Genomic DNA, 17,544 nt, shown 5'->3' with positions numbered 1-17,544 from the left:
AGAGAAGCTGATATTTCTACTAGGTGGCATGAAAGACTGGGCCATATCAATCTTAAAACTTTGGAATCAATGGTGAAAAAGGAGTTAGTTGTTGGAGTGCCAAACATGAGTGTTGTTAAGGAGACATGTGCATCATGCTTACTTGGGAAGCAAACGAGAAAGATATTCCCAAAGGAAACCACTTTTAGAGCTGACAAACCACTTGATTTGATCCATGGAGATCTCTGTGGCCCTATCACACCTGCAACAGCTGCACAAAATAAGTATATATTTGTGCTTATCGATGATCACTCTCGATACATGTGGTCTATGCTTCTAAAGGATAAAAGTGATGCGTACAATGCTTTTAAAAGATTCAAAGCTCTCGCTGAACAAGAGATTGGAACGAGAATTAAGGTGTTTCGAACAGATAGGGGGGTGAGTTTGTGTCCTCTGAGTTTATGCAGTTTTGTGAAGAGTCTGGGATTCAACATCACTTGACTGCTCCTTACTCGCCACAACAGAACGGTGTAGTGGAAAGAAGAAACAAAACCCTGCTTGAGATGACGAGAAGCATCTTAAAACACATGGATGTTCCTAATTATCTTTGGGGAGAGGCAGTGAGACACTCTACTTATTTGATTAACAGGGTTGCTATAAGATCTTTGAATGATAAGACACCATACGAGATGTTTAAGGGCAAGAAACCAAACTTGGAACATTTGAGGGTCTTTGGATGTATCGGCTATGCTAGGGTGGAATCGCAGCATCTCAAGAAGTTGGATTATAGGTCTCGAGCATTGGTGCATCTTGGAACAGAACCTGGAAGTAAAGCTTATCGATTGTTGAACCCATCAACACGGAGAATAACAGTAAGCAGAGATGTAATCTTTGACGAAGTGAAAAAATGGAGCTGGAGTGATTCACGTGATGAAACAGAGATTCGAGGATCATTTGTTGTAAGTTTTGGAGATTTTGGGAATAATGGTCTGAAGGAAGTCGTACCAGAATGCGAACAAGATCATGATCATGATTCTGCAGTCGAACAAGATCACGATTCGAAGATGAGACTTTGAAAGAGATTCCTCAAGAGCAAGAGTCGGAACAAGATCAACTTGTGTTAAGAAGATCAACAAGACCAAGTGTAAAGCCAAGCTATCTTAATGACTATGTGCTCTTAGCAGAAGAAGGAGAACGTCTTCTGTTATCTTTGAATGATGAACCAAGGTTCTATGAAGAAGCAAAAGAACTTGCAGTATGGAGAGAAGCTTGTATTGAGGAACTAAGCTCGATTGAAAGGAACAAAACATGGAATTTGGTGGAGTTACCAAACGGTGCCAAGCCAATTGGGCTGAAATGGGTGTTTAAGATCAAACGCAATTCAGATGGCAGCATTAATAAGTATAAAGCAAGGTTAGTTGCAAAAGGATATGTGCAGAAACATGGAATCGATTTCGACGAAGTCTTTGCTCCGGTAGCACGTATCGAGACAATTCGTTTCATCATTGCCTTGGCTGCTTCTAGAGGATGGGAAGTGCACCATCTAGATGTAAAAACGGCTTTCTTACATGGGGAACTTAGAGAAGAAGTTTTCGTTTCTCAGCCGGAAGGTTTCACGAAGGAAGGAAGTGAAGGAATGGTGTATAAGCTCCATAAAGCACTTTATGGACTGCGTCAAGCTCCACGGGCTTGGAATCACAAGCTTAATCAGATTCTAAAGGAATTAAACTTTGTGAGATACGCCAAGGAACCTGCTCTCTATCGAAGACAAGAAAAGGAGCATGTGTTGATTGTTGCGGTTTATGTAGATGATCTTCTCGTCACCGGTAGCAGCTTGAATCTGGCTCATGAGTTCAAACAGGGAATGTCGTCCAAATTTGAAATGAGCGACCTTGGGAGATTGACATACTATCTTGGTATTGAAGTCTTACAAGAGGACAGTGGAATCACGTTGAAACAGAGCAGATATGCAGAAAGAATTCTCGAAGAGACTGGTATGAGTGAGTGCAATGCTGTGCAGGTTCCAATGGATTCAGGCTTGAAACTCTCCAAAGGTGTGGGTGATCAGTCCATTGACGAAAGTGAATATAGAAGAAATATTGGTTGTCTCCGATACTTGCTTCATACCCGACCTGATCTCTCTTTTGCTGTTGGAATCTTGAGTCGCTATATGCATAATCCAAAACAATGTCATGGTGTGGTCTTGAAACATGTGTTGAGATACTTACAAGGGACTTCAGGTTACGGTCTCACGTTTAAAAGAGGAAGCAGCTCCGGTTTAGTTGGTTATTGTGATAGTAGTCACAATATAGATGAAGATGATGGCAAGAGCACAAGTGGTCACATTTTCTACCTTAATGACTGCCCGATTACTTGGTGTTCACAAATTCGATTTCACAATTTCAGCAGGAACTGGTCAAAATCAGTTTCGAGGAATTCGGGAATATAAAAACCGACAAAACATAACCTTAAGAATCCTTAAGAATTGGGCCTAACTAAACGGACCCACAAATCCCTTTTCTTTCCTCGACATATTTTTTTTCTTCTTTTCTTGATAAGTTCATGGTTTAAATGGGCAATATTAAAAAGTTCATAGTTTAAATGACATTTTTCAAATTAAAACTTTCATTAAAACGATATCGTTTTGTCAATAACGGAGTGATTAACGACATAGTAACGTTTTGATAGGTCTCAGAAACAGAACAAGAACGTAAAGCAGAACACAAGTGTTTGGGCAATTAAGATTGCCTCTTTTTGGCTTTTTCATTATCTTAAATAGAACGATGAAACAAAGAGATGGAGTTACGACTCCTACAAACTAGGAAATGGGAGAGTGTAAAGCTGGTTCTTCAATCTCAGGGAAACCACACCTTTCTCATTATTGACTTGAACTGAAGCAAAAAGACTTATTCAAAACACAAACCGTTGTTAATTCAAATACTTCCGGTTTGGAATCTACCTTCGGTTAGACTTCCTCCTCGTAACCGGTTCTGCAACTCCATCATTACTCCCTTCCCCAAAATGAAACTTGTCCTCAAGATTCACATCAGGTAAACTCCGCTGCAACTGATCACAGTCCTCCCAAGTAGCATCCTCCTGCGGCAGCCCTTTCCACAAAACTAACACTTCCTGTCGTTGGTGACCATCAACAGCCACAGTGCGTGAGTCCAAAAGAATGTCGGGCTGTAGACGCAAAGCTCCACTTGCACGTAAGGGTGGCAATGTATCAGACGTAGGCGTATGATCTCCCACTCGCTGCTTTAACAGGGAAACATGAAAAACAGAGTGGACCCGAGTGCCTTCAGGTAACTGTAAGCGGTAAGCGACAGGTCCCACCTTCTCAAGAATCTGAAACGGACCGTAGAACCTTGTTGACAGCTTCTGAGATGTCCGCCGGAAGATGGACTGTTGTCGATATGGTTGTAGGCGCAGGAAAACCCAGTCTCCAACAGCAAATGAGACATCACGTCGCTTCTTGTCCGCTAACTGTTTCATGCGATTCGCAGCTGAATGCAAATGACGCTTAAGATCCTCTAGCAGCTCATCTCGGGCTGCTAACTGTTCATCCAACTCCTGAATCTCTGAAGACCCCAACTCATAACCGACCAGTGGTGGTGGGTCTCGACCATACACGGCCTTGAAAGGTGACATTCCAATGGAAGAATGATAGGTGGTGTTGTACCAATACTCTATCCATGGCAACATAAAACTCCATTGCTTGGGTCGCTCATGAACAAAACAACGCAAGAACTGCTCCACACAACGATTGATCACCTCCGTTTGCCCATCTGATTGAGGATGATAGGCAGACGACATACACAGTTTCGTACCAGACAGTTTCCAAAGATCACGCCAAAACCCACTTGTAAACACTGGATCACGGTCACTGAAAATAGTCTTTGGCATCCCATGAAGCTTCACCACATTCTCAATAAACTTAGCAGCCACCAGCTTCGACGTGTACGGATGAGACAAAGGTATGAGATGGGCTGCCTTGGACAGTCGATCTACCACCACCATAATCGAAGTATGTTTATCAGACGAAGGCAACCCGTCAATGAAGTCCATCGACAGATCCTCCCATACCTTGTTAGGAATCGGTAGTGGCTGAAGAAGACCAGCAGGAACGAGACTAGCTGATTTAGCCCGTTGGCACACCTCGCAAGCAGAGACATAGTCCTGAACAAAACGATGCATCGCTGGCCAATAGAAAAGTTGAGCCAAGCGTTTGAACGTTCGTAGAACTCCCGAATGACCACCCATGGGAGAGTCGTGATACTCTTGAAGCAAGGATTTCACAATAGTAGAAGAAGGCAGAACTACAACTCTGTTTTTAAAACATACCAGTCCATTGCGACGCGCATAGGGTTGACCCGGAGTGGAGTCCGCTAGCTTTCCCACCCTGAGCAAATACGCATCAGTCTTTTGCAGTTGTCGCAACTCTTCCCATAAGGTCGCCTGCTGACTGCCTACAGTATGGAGACATGGACTCTGGGCACGACGAGAGAGAGCATCAGCAGCTGTGTTTGTTGGTCCAGGCTTATAAGTAATCTCGTAATCATACCCAACCAACTTGCCCATCCACTTCTGTTGCTCCGGAGTAAGAATGCGCTGTTCCAAGAGATAACGCAAACTCTTCTGATCTGTTTGGATAGTAAAACGTCGTGCCAACAGGTAAGGTCGCCAAATCCGAACAGCAACGACAATTGCAAGCATCTCTCGCGCGTATGTTGACCAATTCTGTTTTGCCACTCCGAGAGAGCGACTCATGAAAGCTATTGGACGCCCGTTTTGAGTAAGCACCGCTCCGATTCCATCACCTGACGCATCGGTCTGAATGATAAACGGGATTGAGAAATCAGGCAGAGCCAACGTCGGTGTTGTTGTCAATGCCGTTTTGAGTCCGGCAAACGCAGTCTCCGCTTCACGCCCCCAAACAAATTTCCCTTTTTTTAGCAAGTTGGTGAGCGGTCTTGCCAATACTCCATAGTCTTTGACAAACTTGCGGTAATATCCCGTGAGACCCAAAAACCCCCGCAACTCAGTAATTGTAGTCGGGGCTGGCCAGTCAGTCATGGCTTGAATCTTGGCTTGGTCCACCTTAACACCGTCTCCCGAAATAATGTGTCCCAAGTATTCCAATTCGCTCCTCCCAAACTCGCACTTCTTCCTTTTAACGAACAAACCATTATCTTGGAGGATCTGCATGACAATGCGAACATGTTCGACATGTTCCGCCTCTGTACGACTGTAGACGAGTATATCGTCGAAGAACACCAACACAAACTTGCGTAAGAAGCGCCGGAATATGGAATTCATCAAAGCTTGGAAGGTCGATGGTGCATTGCAAAGCCCAAAAGGCATGACCAGATACTCGTAATGTCCGTTGTGTGTCCGAAATGTTGTCTTTGGAATGTCTGGCTCATGAACACGTACCTGATGATACCCCGCAGTAAGGTCTAGTTTCGTGAATATCACCGCACCGTGTAACTCATCCAGTATATCCTCCACCGTAGGAATGGGAAAACGATCCTTGACTGTAGCCGCATTAAGGGCTCTGTAGTCGGTACAGAATCGCCACAATCCATCTTTTTTCTTAACGAGTAGCACCGGCGACGAAAAGGGGCTAGAGCTTGGTCGCACCAGTCCAGCATCCAGCATCGCCTGCACTTGCTTTTCGATCTCCTCCTTCTGAAAGTGGGCATAATGATATGGCCGAACATTGACAGGATCCGACCCCTCTTTGAGTGTAATGTGATGCTCAATATCTCGACTAGGCGGCAGGGTTGTTGGAGGTTGAAACACCGCTTCAAACTGTCCCAATATTCGCCGCAGGTCGTCTGATATTCGCTGCTGTGAATCGGCTTCTCCCTCCATCGTCTGAATCGTAAGAGCAAAAATCGACTGGCCCTCTCTCGCTTCTCTCTCCACTTCTTCGGATGGGGCTTTTCCAATGGGCTTTTTTCGCAGTCCATTAACTTCAATCTCCTTGGCAGCCCATTTGAATTTCATAGATTGGGCTTTCCAATCACAGATTATCGGCCCCAATGTCTCCAACCAGCTGACCCCCAGAACGACGTCGAGCCCTGAGAGAGGAAGTCCATAGAAATCGACGACAAAAGCTTCACCGGCTAGCTCCATGGTTATCTGCCGGTAGGCGCCCCTACACCGCAATGGGTGACCATCAGCTACCCGGACGTTGAACGGGGTTGTTGGTGTCAATTTCAACCCCAATCGATTAGCTTCTCTTTCTCCGATGAAGTTATGTGTCGCTCCACTATCTATTAGGGCTACCAGTTTCCGCTGATTAATCTCGATGCCAACCCTTAATGTCTTCAGCGAACCCCAACCAGTGAGAGATTGTAATGATATCTCCGGTTCCACTGTCTCGTGGGTGTCCATGAATTCCTCGTCCTCATCAACATCATCTTCTCCTTCCATGAGTAATAACTGAGATTTCTTGCACTTGTGCCCAGGGGTGTAGCGCTCATCGCAGCTGAAACACAGACCCATACTTCTTTTTCGTTTGAGCTCCTCCCAACTTAGCTTCTTCGGTGTTGCCATTGGTGAATTTCTTGAGGGGCTCAGATTTGATGGGGATGAATTCAATAGAGTCGTTCTAGGGCTAGACGAAACAGTAGCGGTGTATGATCTTGGCTGGAACACCTTCTTTTGCCGCTGCAATTCGTCACTGAGCCTTGCAAGTCTAATGACGTCTTTCAGTGTCGTTGGTGAGAACATTTGAACATGATTGGCAATGGCATCGTTCAGTCCTCCCAAGAAGGTTCCCACAAGAGCCTCCTCCGACCAATTGCTCACCTTATTTTGTAACCTCTCGAACTCCCTCTGGTAATCACGCAGTGTCCCGGTCTGCCGTATCTTCGACAACGCAGCATGAAAATTCTCTCCTTCGGTGGGTCTGAATCGAATCCGCATCTCCTCTTCAAATACCTCCCAGTTAGTGTGGAGAGGGTTGAGGCCGAGTTTCTTAGCGGTAGCCTGCCACCACTCATTAGCTTCTTCAGTGAGGTGGTAAGATGCAAAACTAACCTTCTGCTCTTCAGGAATCTCTTGATAAGCAAAGTACTGCTTAGCCTTGCTTATCCATTCTGTGGGATCTCCCCCATTAAAACGAGGAAGGTCCAGCTTGACATGACGATGTTGAGCTTGATTGGGCTGCTCGTAACGTTGAATCCCACCGCCCCGATGGGTACTCATCGCTGTCCCTCCTCCCCCAGCACAAAGTTGATTGACCAGATCTTTCATTTGTTCCACGGAGTCTTGTAGGGAACGTTGGAAAGAGGTCTCTATACTCATCAGCTTCTCATCAAAGGCAACTTCCATGCCCTTGAATTTATCGATCATGCCGCTGGTGGCCTTCTGCAGGTCATCCTGCACCAGACCGAGGCTGGACTCCAGAGCGTCAAGCCTCTCTTTGTTAGACATTGAGTCCTCCGTCGAAACCTTCGTCACAGGCTTCTTACTGGAGTTTCTGGTGGTAACGGGTGAAATGATGACGTATGAGTGATGGGTGTTTGATGAAAACACAGGAAAGAGCCCCGCTCTGATACCAAAATGATAGGTCTCAGAAACAGAACAAGAACGTAAAGCAGAACACAAGTGTTTGGGCAATTAAGATTGCCTCTTTTTGGCTTTTTCATTATCTTAAATAGAACGATGAAACAAAGAGATGGAGTTACGACTCCTACAAACTAGGAAATGGGAGAGTGGAAAGCTGGTTCCTCAATCTCAGGGAAACCACACCTTTCTCGTTATTGACTTGAACTGAAGCAAAAAGACTTATTCAAAACACAAACCGTTGTTAATTCAAATACTTCCGGTTTGGAATCTGCCTTCGGTTAGACTTCCTCCTCGTAACCGGTTCTGCAACTCCATCACGTTTGTTAGTAGGTCAATTATCGAATTTAACATCATGTCTTTTTTGGCTTGGTCAACGAAATTTCATATTTAAAAAAGCTAGTCAACAAAAGTTAATGTTTTAAATAGTCTACAACAAAGTTCATGGTTTAAATGGCCAAAATTTGAAAGTTTATGGTTTTAATGACACTTTTCCTATTTCTTATTTTCATGTTTGCATATTATTTGGAGCAATACGACAATTTAAAGAAATAAGTAATTCTCCCCTAAGTATAGTTTAAGACAATTTAATTATATTAACATAATATTTAAAATAAATTATATCTTTACCACTAAACAAATGTTATTTTGAGGGTTATTATTTATAAAAACATGAAAGAAATTTCAAAGTTGTTAAAAAAAAAATTAATTTCTAAATAACTGTCGTACTCCATCGAAGAAGCCACACATTAATTGTTAAATCCATCGAAGAAAAACAAAAGCAAGGTGTATGTTGATCCCAAAATAAACAGAGATACTATAACTACAATTTTATGAACATAAAAAACATGGAAGACTAACCTGAACTTTGGTTTCGATCTAGATATGAGTCTTTATCGTTTTCTCCATGGCCAGAGTTTCTTAAACAATAAATGAATGGTGTTGACTAAAATTTACGGCAAAATCCAAGCTTGATTTGCAGTTGCAGAGATGTTTGCACTCATAGAAATATAAATTGTGTGACTGTAGGAAACAAGTATGAAACGTTTCTCGTTTATAGTGGAAACAAATATATATATAAAAAGATTAATATATAAAAAGTGTGCAGGAAAAAACATATAGAATAGGTTTTAGTTTGTTTTGGAATTAAAAAAAAAACCACAATAATATCAGACTGCTATAATGATTATGAATATATAGTTTGTAAATTATTTTATACCATCATTAATGATGATGATAAAAATACAAATTATTATTACTGAAATGGATCTTAAAAGAGAAGGAAAAAATAAAAATAATTAATTTATAAAAATAAAATATGTAAAATGTGTATATAAAAACTTGAGAAATTGTTAGAAATATTCTATAAATGTATGCATCTAACAATTTCTATAAACAAACATGTTATGCAATTGAACAAGCTAAACATATTTTATAACTTTTCATGAATTCATTCGGTGACATTTTGTCCACAACTAAAAAATTCCGGAAAACTAAAAAAACCAAGAGCCAGAAAACCCGAATAAACCGATTGTTTTTATGAATTGTTAAAAGCCCATTCGTTCCATTGGGCCTAGTAAAGGAATCCGTTCAGCCCATAAAAACAATGCGTCCGCGCGCTTAGCTATTAGAGGATGCCGCTCTTTTGTAAAGAGAGAGCAACACCTACGTTCGTTTGGTTATCGAGTCTCCTTCTCTCTCTCTCTCTCTGACCTTTCCCCTTTCTCCGCGAAACTCGAAGTAATAACAACACAAATGGCGTAATTAAATAAATATCTCTCTTCTTCTTCTTCTTCTCCAATTCGATGCAATAGTCACTTCAATCAATCTAGGGTTTTCGATTTTTTCTTCATGTGAATTTGTTTTTTTCTCTTTCAATTTTTTTTCGATCCAGTAAGATATTCGCAATTCTCCGAGGATGAAGCGCGATTTCGACGAAATCTCCGAGGAAGAGTGGTCGCAGCACTCTTTTAACGCTTCGCGAGTTCTTAAACGACCAAGGACTCCGAAGAGGACTCGTCCTCCGTCAAACCCTTCGCCTTCGATTGAGTCTTTTGCGTTCAGGAGACCTTCAGCGACGGCGACGAATGAGAGCAACAGCAGCGATGGTGATTGTGTTGAGATTGAGGATTTAGGTGATTCGGATTCGGAGGTTAAGATTGTGAATGGTGAGGATTTGTTGTTGGAGGATGAGGAGGAAGAGGAAGTGGAAGAGACTAAGGTTGTGATGCGAGCTGCTAGAGTTGGTAGGAGATTTGTCATTGAAGATGAAGAAGCTAGTGATGATGGGTTTGGTGATGAAGCTGAGAGTAGTGCTAGTGAGGAAGAATTTGGAAGAGGAGGAGGAGGAGGCGGGAGGAGAGGTGAAGATGAAGATGTTGTTGGGAAGGCACTACAAAAGTGTGCTAAAATCTCAGCGGATCTTAGGAAGGAGCTTTATGGTACATCTTCTGGGGGTACTACTTGTGATAGATACTCTGAAGTTGAAACTTCCACTGTTAGGATTGTCACTCAGGTACTTAAGTTTCTATATTTTTAAGTGTTTGCTCGAATTTGGGTGAAGTTGAAGCTTCTGTTAACTGGGTTTTGAAGATTTTTTTGCTGTTCTATTCATGCATACAACTAACTTTGCTGGATTTTTTATTGTCTGCATGACTCAGTTAGAAAGTAGTTTGCTTTGAGATATGACTTAGAATGTGTTCCTTAGCCATTTGGAAATTAGAGTTTGATTAGTATGTTGTGGCATTCTTTGATTGGTTGGTTTAGGGTTTACCGTCTTGTTAACTTAACTCATATACTTTTGGTGTTGATTATGTGATGATCACAGAATGATATTGATGAAGCCTGTAAAGCAGAGGATTCTGATTTCCAGCCTATACTCAAGCCGTACCAGTTGGTTGGTGTTAACTTTCTTCTTCTGTTGTATAAGAAAGGAATTGAAGGAGGTAAATATTTACTTGTTTCGACCTGTTAAACTCTTTAGCGTAAATGTCACTTTGCAACTGACATTTCTGTTTATTGTAGCCATTCTAGCTGATGAGATGGGTCTTGGAAAGACCATTCAGGTGCATTGTACTCTGTTATTACTGGATGAGTTGTCTTAGTTTCTTTATCTTATCAATACTAATGTCGCTCTCATTTTCAGGGAATCACTTATTTAACCCTCTTAAACCACTTACACAATGACCCTGGTCCTCATTTGATTGTATGCCCTGCCTCTGTCTTGGAAAACTGGGAGAGAGAACTTAGAAAATGGTGTCCATCATTTACTGTACTTCAATACCATGGGGCTGCGAGAGCTGCCTATTCAAGAGAATTGAATTCTTTGTCAAAAGCTGGGAAGCCACCACCATTCAATGTGCTTCTTGTCTGTTACTCTCTGTTTGAACGGCATAGGTGAAACTTGGCACTACTCTCTTGATTCCGTACTTGCTTTTTGGCTTTTCCTGTTACTCACAGATGTTGGAATTTTACAGTGAACAACAGAAAGATGACCGAAAAGTACTAAAACGATGGCGTTGGAGCTGTGTTTTGATGGATGAGGCGCATGCTTTAAAGGATAAGAATAGTTACAGGTGGAAAAATTTGATGTCTGTGGCCAGAAACGCAAACCAGCGTCTTATGCTTACAGGAACGCCTCTGCAAAATGATTTGCATGTATGGTTTGGTTTCTTTCATATGTTCAAGATCTAATTAACTAGTATTGAGGATATAGAATAATTATCCTTGCATGTGTCTATGCAGGAACTATGGTCGCTTCTGGAATTCATGTTGCCTGATATATTTACTACAGAGAATGTTGACTTGAAGAAGTTGTTGAATGCAGAAGATACTGAGCTGATTACTCGAATGAAATCTATTCTAGGTCCTTTCATCTTGAGGCGTTTAAAATCCGATGTCATGCAGCAACTTGTTCCGAAGATACAACGGGTATGAGTCTACGCCCAATTGAGTACAATATATTATTAATCTATAAGCTGCAAATCTCAATCAATTTCTCATCAATCCAATGCAGGTTGAGTATGTATTAATGGAGAAAAAGCAGGAAGATACATATAAAGAAGCCATAGAGGAATATCGTGCTGCTTCTCAAGCAAGGCTTGTGAAGCTTTCATCAAAATCCTTGACTTCTTTAGCCAAGGCACTTCCAAAGCGTCAAATTTCAAACTATTTTACTCAATTCCGGAAGGTAGTCATTTTCAGCTACTACTAATACAGTCCCCTTTGTGCCAAATGAGTCTATTCTTAATGTCTTACTAAATTTTGATGGTCCAGATTGCAAATCATCCATTGTTAATTAGGCGAATATACAGCGACGAGGACGTCATTCGCATCTCCAGGAAATTGCACCCAATTGGTGCATTTGGATTTGAATGTTCCTTGGAAAGAGTCATCGAAGAAGTTAAGGGTTACAACGATTTCCGTATCCACCAGGTAAATTTTCTCCTGTCCAAAAGCTATTCAAAATCCATAAACAAACATCTTATGCAGTTTAACAAGCTAACTTGTTTCTTTCCATAGCTTTTGTTCCAATTTGGAGTTAACGATACCAAAGGAACTCTCTCAGACAAACATGTGATGCTCTCAGCAAAATGTCGGGTAAGTATATTCTTCTTCATTCTTAAAAGTCTTCTTTGTAGAAAACCGAATAAGTATAATTAACCTCGTTAGCGATCTAACTGTCCCTTTTATTTATCAGACATTAGCTGAGCTTCTCCCTACAATGAAGAAATCCGGCCATCGGGTTCTAATTTTTAGTCAATGGACATCGATGCTTGATATCTTAGAATGGACGCTAGATGTAATTGGCGTTACATATCGAAGACTTGACGGCAGGTAAATAGAAAGAAGAGTAGTAAATTGTCATTTTTTTTTATGATTCTGCAAAAAGGAAGAAGCTTAAAGTCATTTTTTATTTTTTTTGTTTCATACAGTACTCAAGTCACAGATAGACAAACCATAGTCGACACATTCAACAACGATACATCGATCTTCGCTTGCCTGTTGTCAACTCGAGCAGGTGGACAAGGTCTGAATTTAACCGGGGCAGATACAGTAATAATTCACGATATGGATTTTAATCCACAGATTGACCGACAAGCTGAAGATCGATGCCATCGTATCGGTCAAACAAAACCAGTCACTATCTTCAGGTTTGAGCTTTAAAACCATATCCTCCTCATTCTTTAATTTTATAGTTTGGTTTTGAGTTAATATATTTGATTGGGTTTGATTTATGTCACTAGTCTATACTCACCATTATCTGTAATAACACTGGCAATGCTGGTACAGACTGGTGACTAAATCGACGGTTGATGAGAACATCTACGAGATTGCGAAGCGGAAACTTGTTCTTGATGCGGCGGTTTTAGAATCCGGAGTTCACGTAGATGACGATGGAGACACGCCTGAGAAAACCATGGGAGAGATTCTTGCTTCTCTTCTCATGGGATAACATTATTTATTACCTTTTTGTTATGTTTGTTTTGAGGTAAAATTAGCCAAGAAACAAAGTTAATGTGTTATTGGAAACAAAGTGTAACACTAGCTATTAGACTTGAGAGGTTATCATTAGATCACAATAGTTATATTTCTTCTACTCCCGCATGTAAATCAAGAACCCAAAACTTCCTTCTTCAGACCTAAAGGTCTCAATTGTTTCAAACAATGTTTTGTGTTTGCATCTACAGTATTCTACTTGAAAAACCAATTCAGAGTAAAGACAAATGGACGATAAATGTGGATTTGATTGGTGGCGTGTCACAGTGATCCGATGAAGTGAACCATCAGGATAGGTGGGTCTCTTTGCTCATCAAAGATTGCATAAAGGAGTACGTGACCTAGCTTTTAAGTGTTGGTGTCAAAAGTGGATACCTCTCGTCATGATTAAAGCTCTCGAGCCGTAATTCATATTAAGAGTTTAATACACAAATCTCAGTAGATTGTTTTCTCATTGTCTTTTTTCTGAATCCTAACAAAGAACTAGCTCTAATTGGGACTTGGTTCAAAGAATGTCTGAAAAAAAAAGGCCAGTCACATAGTTATTACTTAATGATCACTATATTATACGATTGAATCATTCAATCTGGTAATGGTATGCAAAGTAACTCAAGTAAAAATCAATAAGACCATACTAGAGTAGTTTTTATTATCTTTAGCAACTGGCAAGGCACGTTTTGAAGGTGTTCATGTAGACATGTACATTCAAAACTTGAATTTGAACCAGGGAACTAGGGCCAACCGGAACCTTGTTGCAATATGTATAGTAAGAAAACAAAATCGTCGTGTACAACTATTAAAGTCACATGATAAAGAGAAAGCAACCAGCTTTTGTCTGCCATAATAATTTGAAAAAAAAAAACATTTCTCCTTTTAAAAAAAACTATTGCATTTAGCAGTATTATTATAGCCACATATTATGATTTTATTTTGTTTGTAAAAAAGAAAAATTATAATTTTATTTTGACAACACCCAATTTTTATTTTATGCAACCAGTAATGTTATTTTTTTTTCATTTAGGTACGATAAAGCCTCTATCCGTGACTATTCCACTTGTTGTTACCTTTTTTGCGTGGCCACTATCATTGTGAATTCCACAAAATCTGACTGAGTTAATTATTTACTTTTTTTCTTTTATATACGTTTTTTTGTTTCTTTCTGAAACAAATTTTGGTTTTATTGATCAATTTGGAGAATGACTTGTCGAAACGGTAGAATGCCTATGGCGTGTCTTGTCACACCTTACATGATGGACCAGAATTTTACATTCATGAAAGTGTCGGTAAAGCAAATAAATGGTCAAATTCACAACACTCTTGTTAAAATCAAAAGTGAATACCTCCAAAAATAAAAATAAATTATTATTCCATATGTGAAAAGAAAATCATTGATTACACCTCTTTACTCTCTATATAGTTGTGCCATTGATTTTTCTCATTACCAACACACTTGAAGTCTAAATTTTTTTTTTTTTTTTTGAGCAAACTCTAAAAATATTTAGTCTCTCTATCTCTCTGAAAATGAAGCTCTCTATGCGTTTGATCTCAGCTGTTCTCATCATGTTCATGATTTTTGTCGCCACAGGTTTGTTTCTTATAATCTAATATATCATTTTCGACAAAAAAAAATCTAATCTATCATATGCACACAGATAGCCTACGTCTTATTTATGGTTTCTATCGATAGTTCTTGTGGTTTATCTAGCAAAGCAACTTTTATAATAGTTCACTGTAGTCACTTCGAAAGTTAAGCTAGCTATGGTCTAAACCAAGTGCTAATGTTGTCTAGGAATGGGTCCAGTCACTGTGGAGGCACGCACTTGTGAGTCACAGAGCCATAGGTTCAAGGGTACATGCCTCAGCGAAACAAACTGCGCAAACGTGTGCCACAACGAAGGCTTTGACGGAGGTAATTGCCGTGGACTCCGTCGTCGTTGCTTCTGCACCAGACAATGCTGATTCTCATAACTTAAATCTTCGATCCATCGTCGTGTGTGTTACTTCTTTCTCATCTTATCTTCCGTACGGTACCATGGCCGTACCGTACATGTGTGTGTGTTCTCGAATAAGTCTTTGGTTCGTCTGTTTCCGATTTTAATGTAATGTTAAAAAACCAATAGGTTTTTTGTTCTAGTAATTAAAGTATTCGAATCTATGTTCTAATAACCTTTATCTACAAGTTAAGCCCATTGTTACAACTACAAGTATGCTATACATTCCGTTTGAGAATTATTTGACGCATCAGTTTCATATTTCACATTGAAGAGAATTCTGATCGAATAAAAAAGATAAAAACTTGAACATATATCTTGGGATGCCACAACAATTCGAACCATCTCTAGAGAATGAAGCGTGGAGTGTGTATGCGATACAAAATTATACTCGTGGATGTTAATTGGTGGAGATAGCAAGGAGTAACAAAGTGTAACTTTCTAACAAATTTTAGTTATTTTTTGTCTGATAACACAAATCTTAGTACTTTGTTACAGTGGATATACATGGATTTCTAAATCCATATGAAATTGTAAATTCTAGAAATCAAAATACATGGATTTTGAAATAACATGTTTTATCCTTGGATTTGAATCCTTCTATTTTACACTTTCAAATCCATACAAATCCATTTAAAACATATTACGAATTTTGAAATCCAAAAACAAATCATTAAATGAATAACATGAGATTTTAACAAAGTATTTGTAAATCATAGAACCAATAACACATCATTTTGATAAGTATTTTAAAATCAATGATTGAATAACACATGATTTTTGTTTGGATTTCCAAATCCATTAAAATCATAGAACCAATAATCCTCTCGAAAATACCAAATGTTAAGTTTATACAACTAGCTAGTAATGTTTTCATATTGGTATCAAAACTACTTGACTTATGCTTGACTATTCCTCTTGTCGTTACTTCTGATGTGGCCACTACTATTGTGGATTCCACAATATTTTGACTAACTCTATTTTTAATTTTCTTTTTATATACGTTTTTTCTGAAATAGAATTTGGTTTTATTGGTTCAACGATGACTTGTCGAAACGGTAGGAGTTCTCGGTGCATCGTGTCACTTGCGTTAAGGACCAAATTAACGTTTATGGCAGCAGCTGTAAAGCAAAATACAAATCGACAAAATTACAAAGCAAAGAAAATGTGAAAAGCAATAAAAAAGACGATATTTACAAATGTCAGGACTGTTTTAAAAATTCAAATGAAGATAAAGACGATATTTACCCAAAAATATCTAAAAAATACTTTAAAACGCAACTATCTAATATTCTAATCAATTATCTCTTTAGTCCCTATATATAGTGCCATCTTCCTCATTAGCAAACTACACACTCACAGACTCACTTCTTTCCAAAGCTGTCTCTCTCTTACTCAACTCTTCTTTTCTCTAAAAATGAAGCTCTCTATACGTTTGATCTCAGCCGTTCTTGTCTTGTTCATGATATTTGTGGCCACAGGTTCGTCGTTACTCATTGCCTAATATCTAACTTTGCTACCCATTTCTTCTTTATTTGTCATTTGGTTATGATAACACATCATATATATTTATGGTTTCCCTTTATGAAAAAATTCAATATATGTGGTTAATACCGACTGTTCTGGTGAAGATGCTAATATTTTAAGTGGTCTTTTTTATTTATTAAATACTGTTGACATCTTAACTAGCTATTATATTCAAATTCTTGTATAAATTGCTTTAAAGATTAAGTAATATGCGACATGCATGAGGACATGAAACTAGGCTATAGCAGTACTAAACTACTAATTAAGTTATTTTTTTGTTATCTAGGGATGGGTCCAGTCACGGTGGAGGCACGCACGTGTGAGTCAAAGAGCCATAGGTTCAAGGGTAAATGCTTCAGCGAAACAAACTGCAGAAACGTGTGCCACAATGAAGGCTTTTCAGGAGGCAATTGTCGTGGATTCCGTCGTCGTTGCTTCTGTACCAGACATTGCTGAACGATCTAGTCTCGTAACTCAATCCTCGATCCAGTATCGTCTTTACTTACTCTTCTTTCTGTCTAGTCTCTCGTATAGTACCATGTTGTACTGTGCATGTGTGTGTTCATTGTGTTCTTGAATAAGTCTTTGGTTTTGTGTGTTTCCAGTTTTAATGTAACGTTGAGTAAACTATAATGGCTTCTTTTTAAAAAAATAAAGGATTCAAATCTGTTCTGATAACCAGTACATGCATGTTAATCACATTTTTGCAAATAAACCATGCAAGTTAATCATGGAATTATGTCCATAATGTTTTGTTTGAAGAGATACAGTTTATGCCAGAACTTGCATCATCTATCAAGGATGCAAGTATAGTAGCGGAGGCTTAGGACAGACCGAACAACATACAAAAATTTCACTTTATTCACCCTGTAAAATTGTTCACTTAGTTTTACTTTTTGCATTGGCGACGGTCAGTGTGGGCTCTTCGGTATCTGACTATCTCACTAACTCAATTATTTACTTATTTGCT

General features: G+C 39.5%; 3 protein-coding genes across 9 annotated transcripts; all 3 read left to right on the top strand.

Moving 5' to 3' along the window:
• The first annotated feature begins 9,186 nt into the window (after positions 1-9,186).
• On the top strand, positions 9,187-13,225 carry LOC147937572 (protein CHROMATIN REMODELING 19-like). Of its 6 annotated transcripts, none has more exons than XM_087464168.1 (13): positions 9,187-9,297; positions 9,452-10,072; positions 10,385-10,502; positions 10,582-10,622; positions 10,703-10,953; positions 11,034-11,214; positions 11,302-11,487; positions 11,573-11,746; positions 11,833-11,991; positions 12,079-12,156; positions 12,257-12,393; positions 12,492-12,710; positions 12,850-13,225. In XM_087464168.1, exons 2-13 carry the CDS (start codon positions 9,476-9,478, stop codon positions 13,010-13,012), a joined length of 2,304 nt encoding a protein of 767 aa, XP_087320294.1. In that variant the 5' UTR covers positions 9,187-9,297; positions 9,452-9,475; the 3' UTR covers positions 13,013-13,225. The 6 variants fall into 6 exon arrangements, 3 of the variants coding, with proteins under 3 accessions (XP_087320294.1, XP_087320293.1, XP_087320292.1); XM_087464167.1 differs by having other exon boundaries at positions 9,187-9,317; XR_015565516.1 differs by having other exon boundaries at positions 9,206-9,317; positions 12,506-12,710.
• A 1,159-nt stretch (positions 13,226-14,384) lies between these two features.
• On the top strand, positions 14,385-15,222 carry LOC104773115 (defensin-like protein 2). Of its 2 annotated transcripts, none has more exons than XM_087464165.1 (2): positions 14,385-14,641; positions 14,858-15,222. In XM_087464165.1, exons 1-2 carry the CDS (start codon positions 14,578-14,580, stop codon positions 15,013-15,015), a joined length of 222 nt encoding a protein of 73 aa, XP_087320291.1. In that variant the 5' UTR covers positions 14,385-14,577; the 3' UTR covers positions 15,016-15,222. The 2 variants fall into 2 exon arrangements, with proteins under 2 accessions (XP_087320291.1, XP_087320290.1); XM_087464164.1 differs by having other exon boundaries at positions 14,846-15,222.
• A 1,133-nt stretch (positions 15,223-16,355) lies between these two features.
• LOC147937571 (defensin-like protein 2) lies at positions 16,356-17,252 on the top strand. The gene is made up of 2 exons (XM_087464163.1): positions 16,356-16,528; positions 16,861-17,252. The coding sequence occupies exons 1-2, from the start codon at positions 16,465-16,467 to the stop codon at positions 17,028-17,030; spliced, it is 234 nt and encodes a 77-aa protein (XP_087320289.1). The 5' UTR covers positions 16,356-16,464; the 3' UTR covers positions 17,031-17,252.
• Positions 17,253-17,544: the final 292 nt, after the last annotated feature.

This window comes from Camelina sativa, chromosome 9 (genome assembly GCF_030686135.1).
Source record: "Camelina sativa cultivar CO46 ecotype springtype chromosome 9, ASM3068613v1".
NCBI lineage: Eukaryota > Viridiplantae > Streptophyta > Magnoliopsida > Brassicales > Brassicaceae > Camelina > Camelina sativa.
This window is presented reverse-complemented; position numbering and strand designations above follow the sequence as displayed.

What these genes read in the sequence shown, in the direction of transcription:
- LOC147937572 (XM_087464168.1), top strand. Translation starts at nt 9,476, where the DNA reads ATGAAGCGCGATTTCGACGAAATCTCCGAGGAAGAGTGGTCGCAGCAC. An exon ending in TCTCTGTTTGAACGGCATAG is followed by an intron (nt 10,954 to 11,033) that starts GTGAAACTTGGC and finishes GGAATTTTACAG; the next exon opens with TGAACAACAGAAAGATGACC. An exon ending in TGCTCTCAGCAAAATGTCGG is followed by an intron (nt 12,157 to 12,256) that starts GTAAGTATATTC and finishes TTTATTTATCAG; the next exon opens with ACATTAGCTGAGCTTCTCCC.
- LOC104773115 (XM_087464164.1), top strand. Translation starts at nt 14,578, where the DNA reads ATGAAGCTCTCTATGCGTTTGATCTCAGCTGTTCTCATCATGTTCATG. An exon ending in CATGATTTTTGTCGCCACAG is followed by an intron (nt 14,642 to 14,845) that starts GTTTGTTTCTTA and finishes AATGTTGTCTAG; the next exon opens with GAATGGGTCCAGTCACTGTG.
- LOC147937571 (XM_087464163.1), top strand. Translation starts at nt 16,465, where the DNA reads ATGAAGCTCTCTATACGTTTGATCTCAGCCGTTCTTGTCTTGTTCATG. An exon ending in CATGATATTTGTGGCCACAG is followed by an intron (nt 16,529 to 16,860) that starts GTTCGTCGTTAC and finishes TTTGTTATCTAG; the next exon opens with GGATGGGTCCAGTCACGGTG.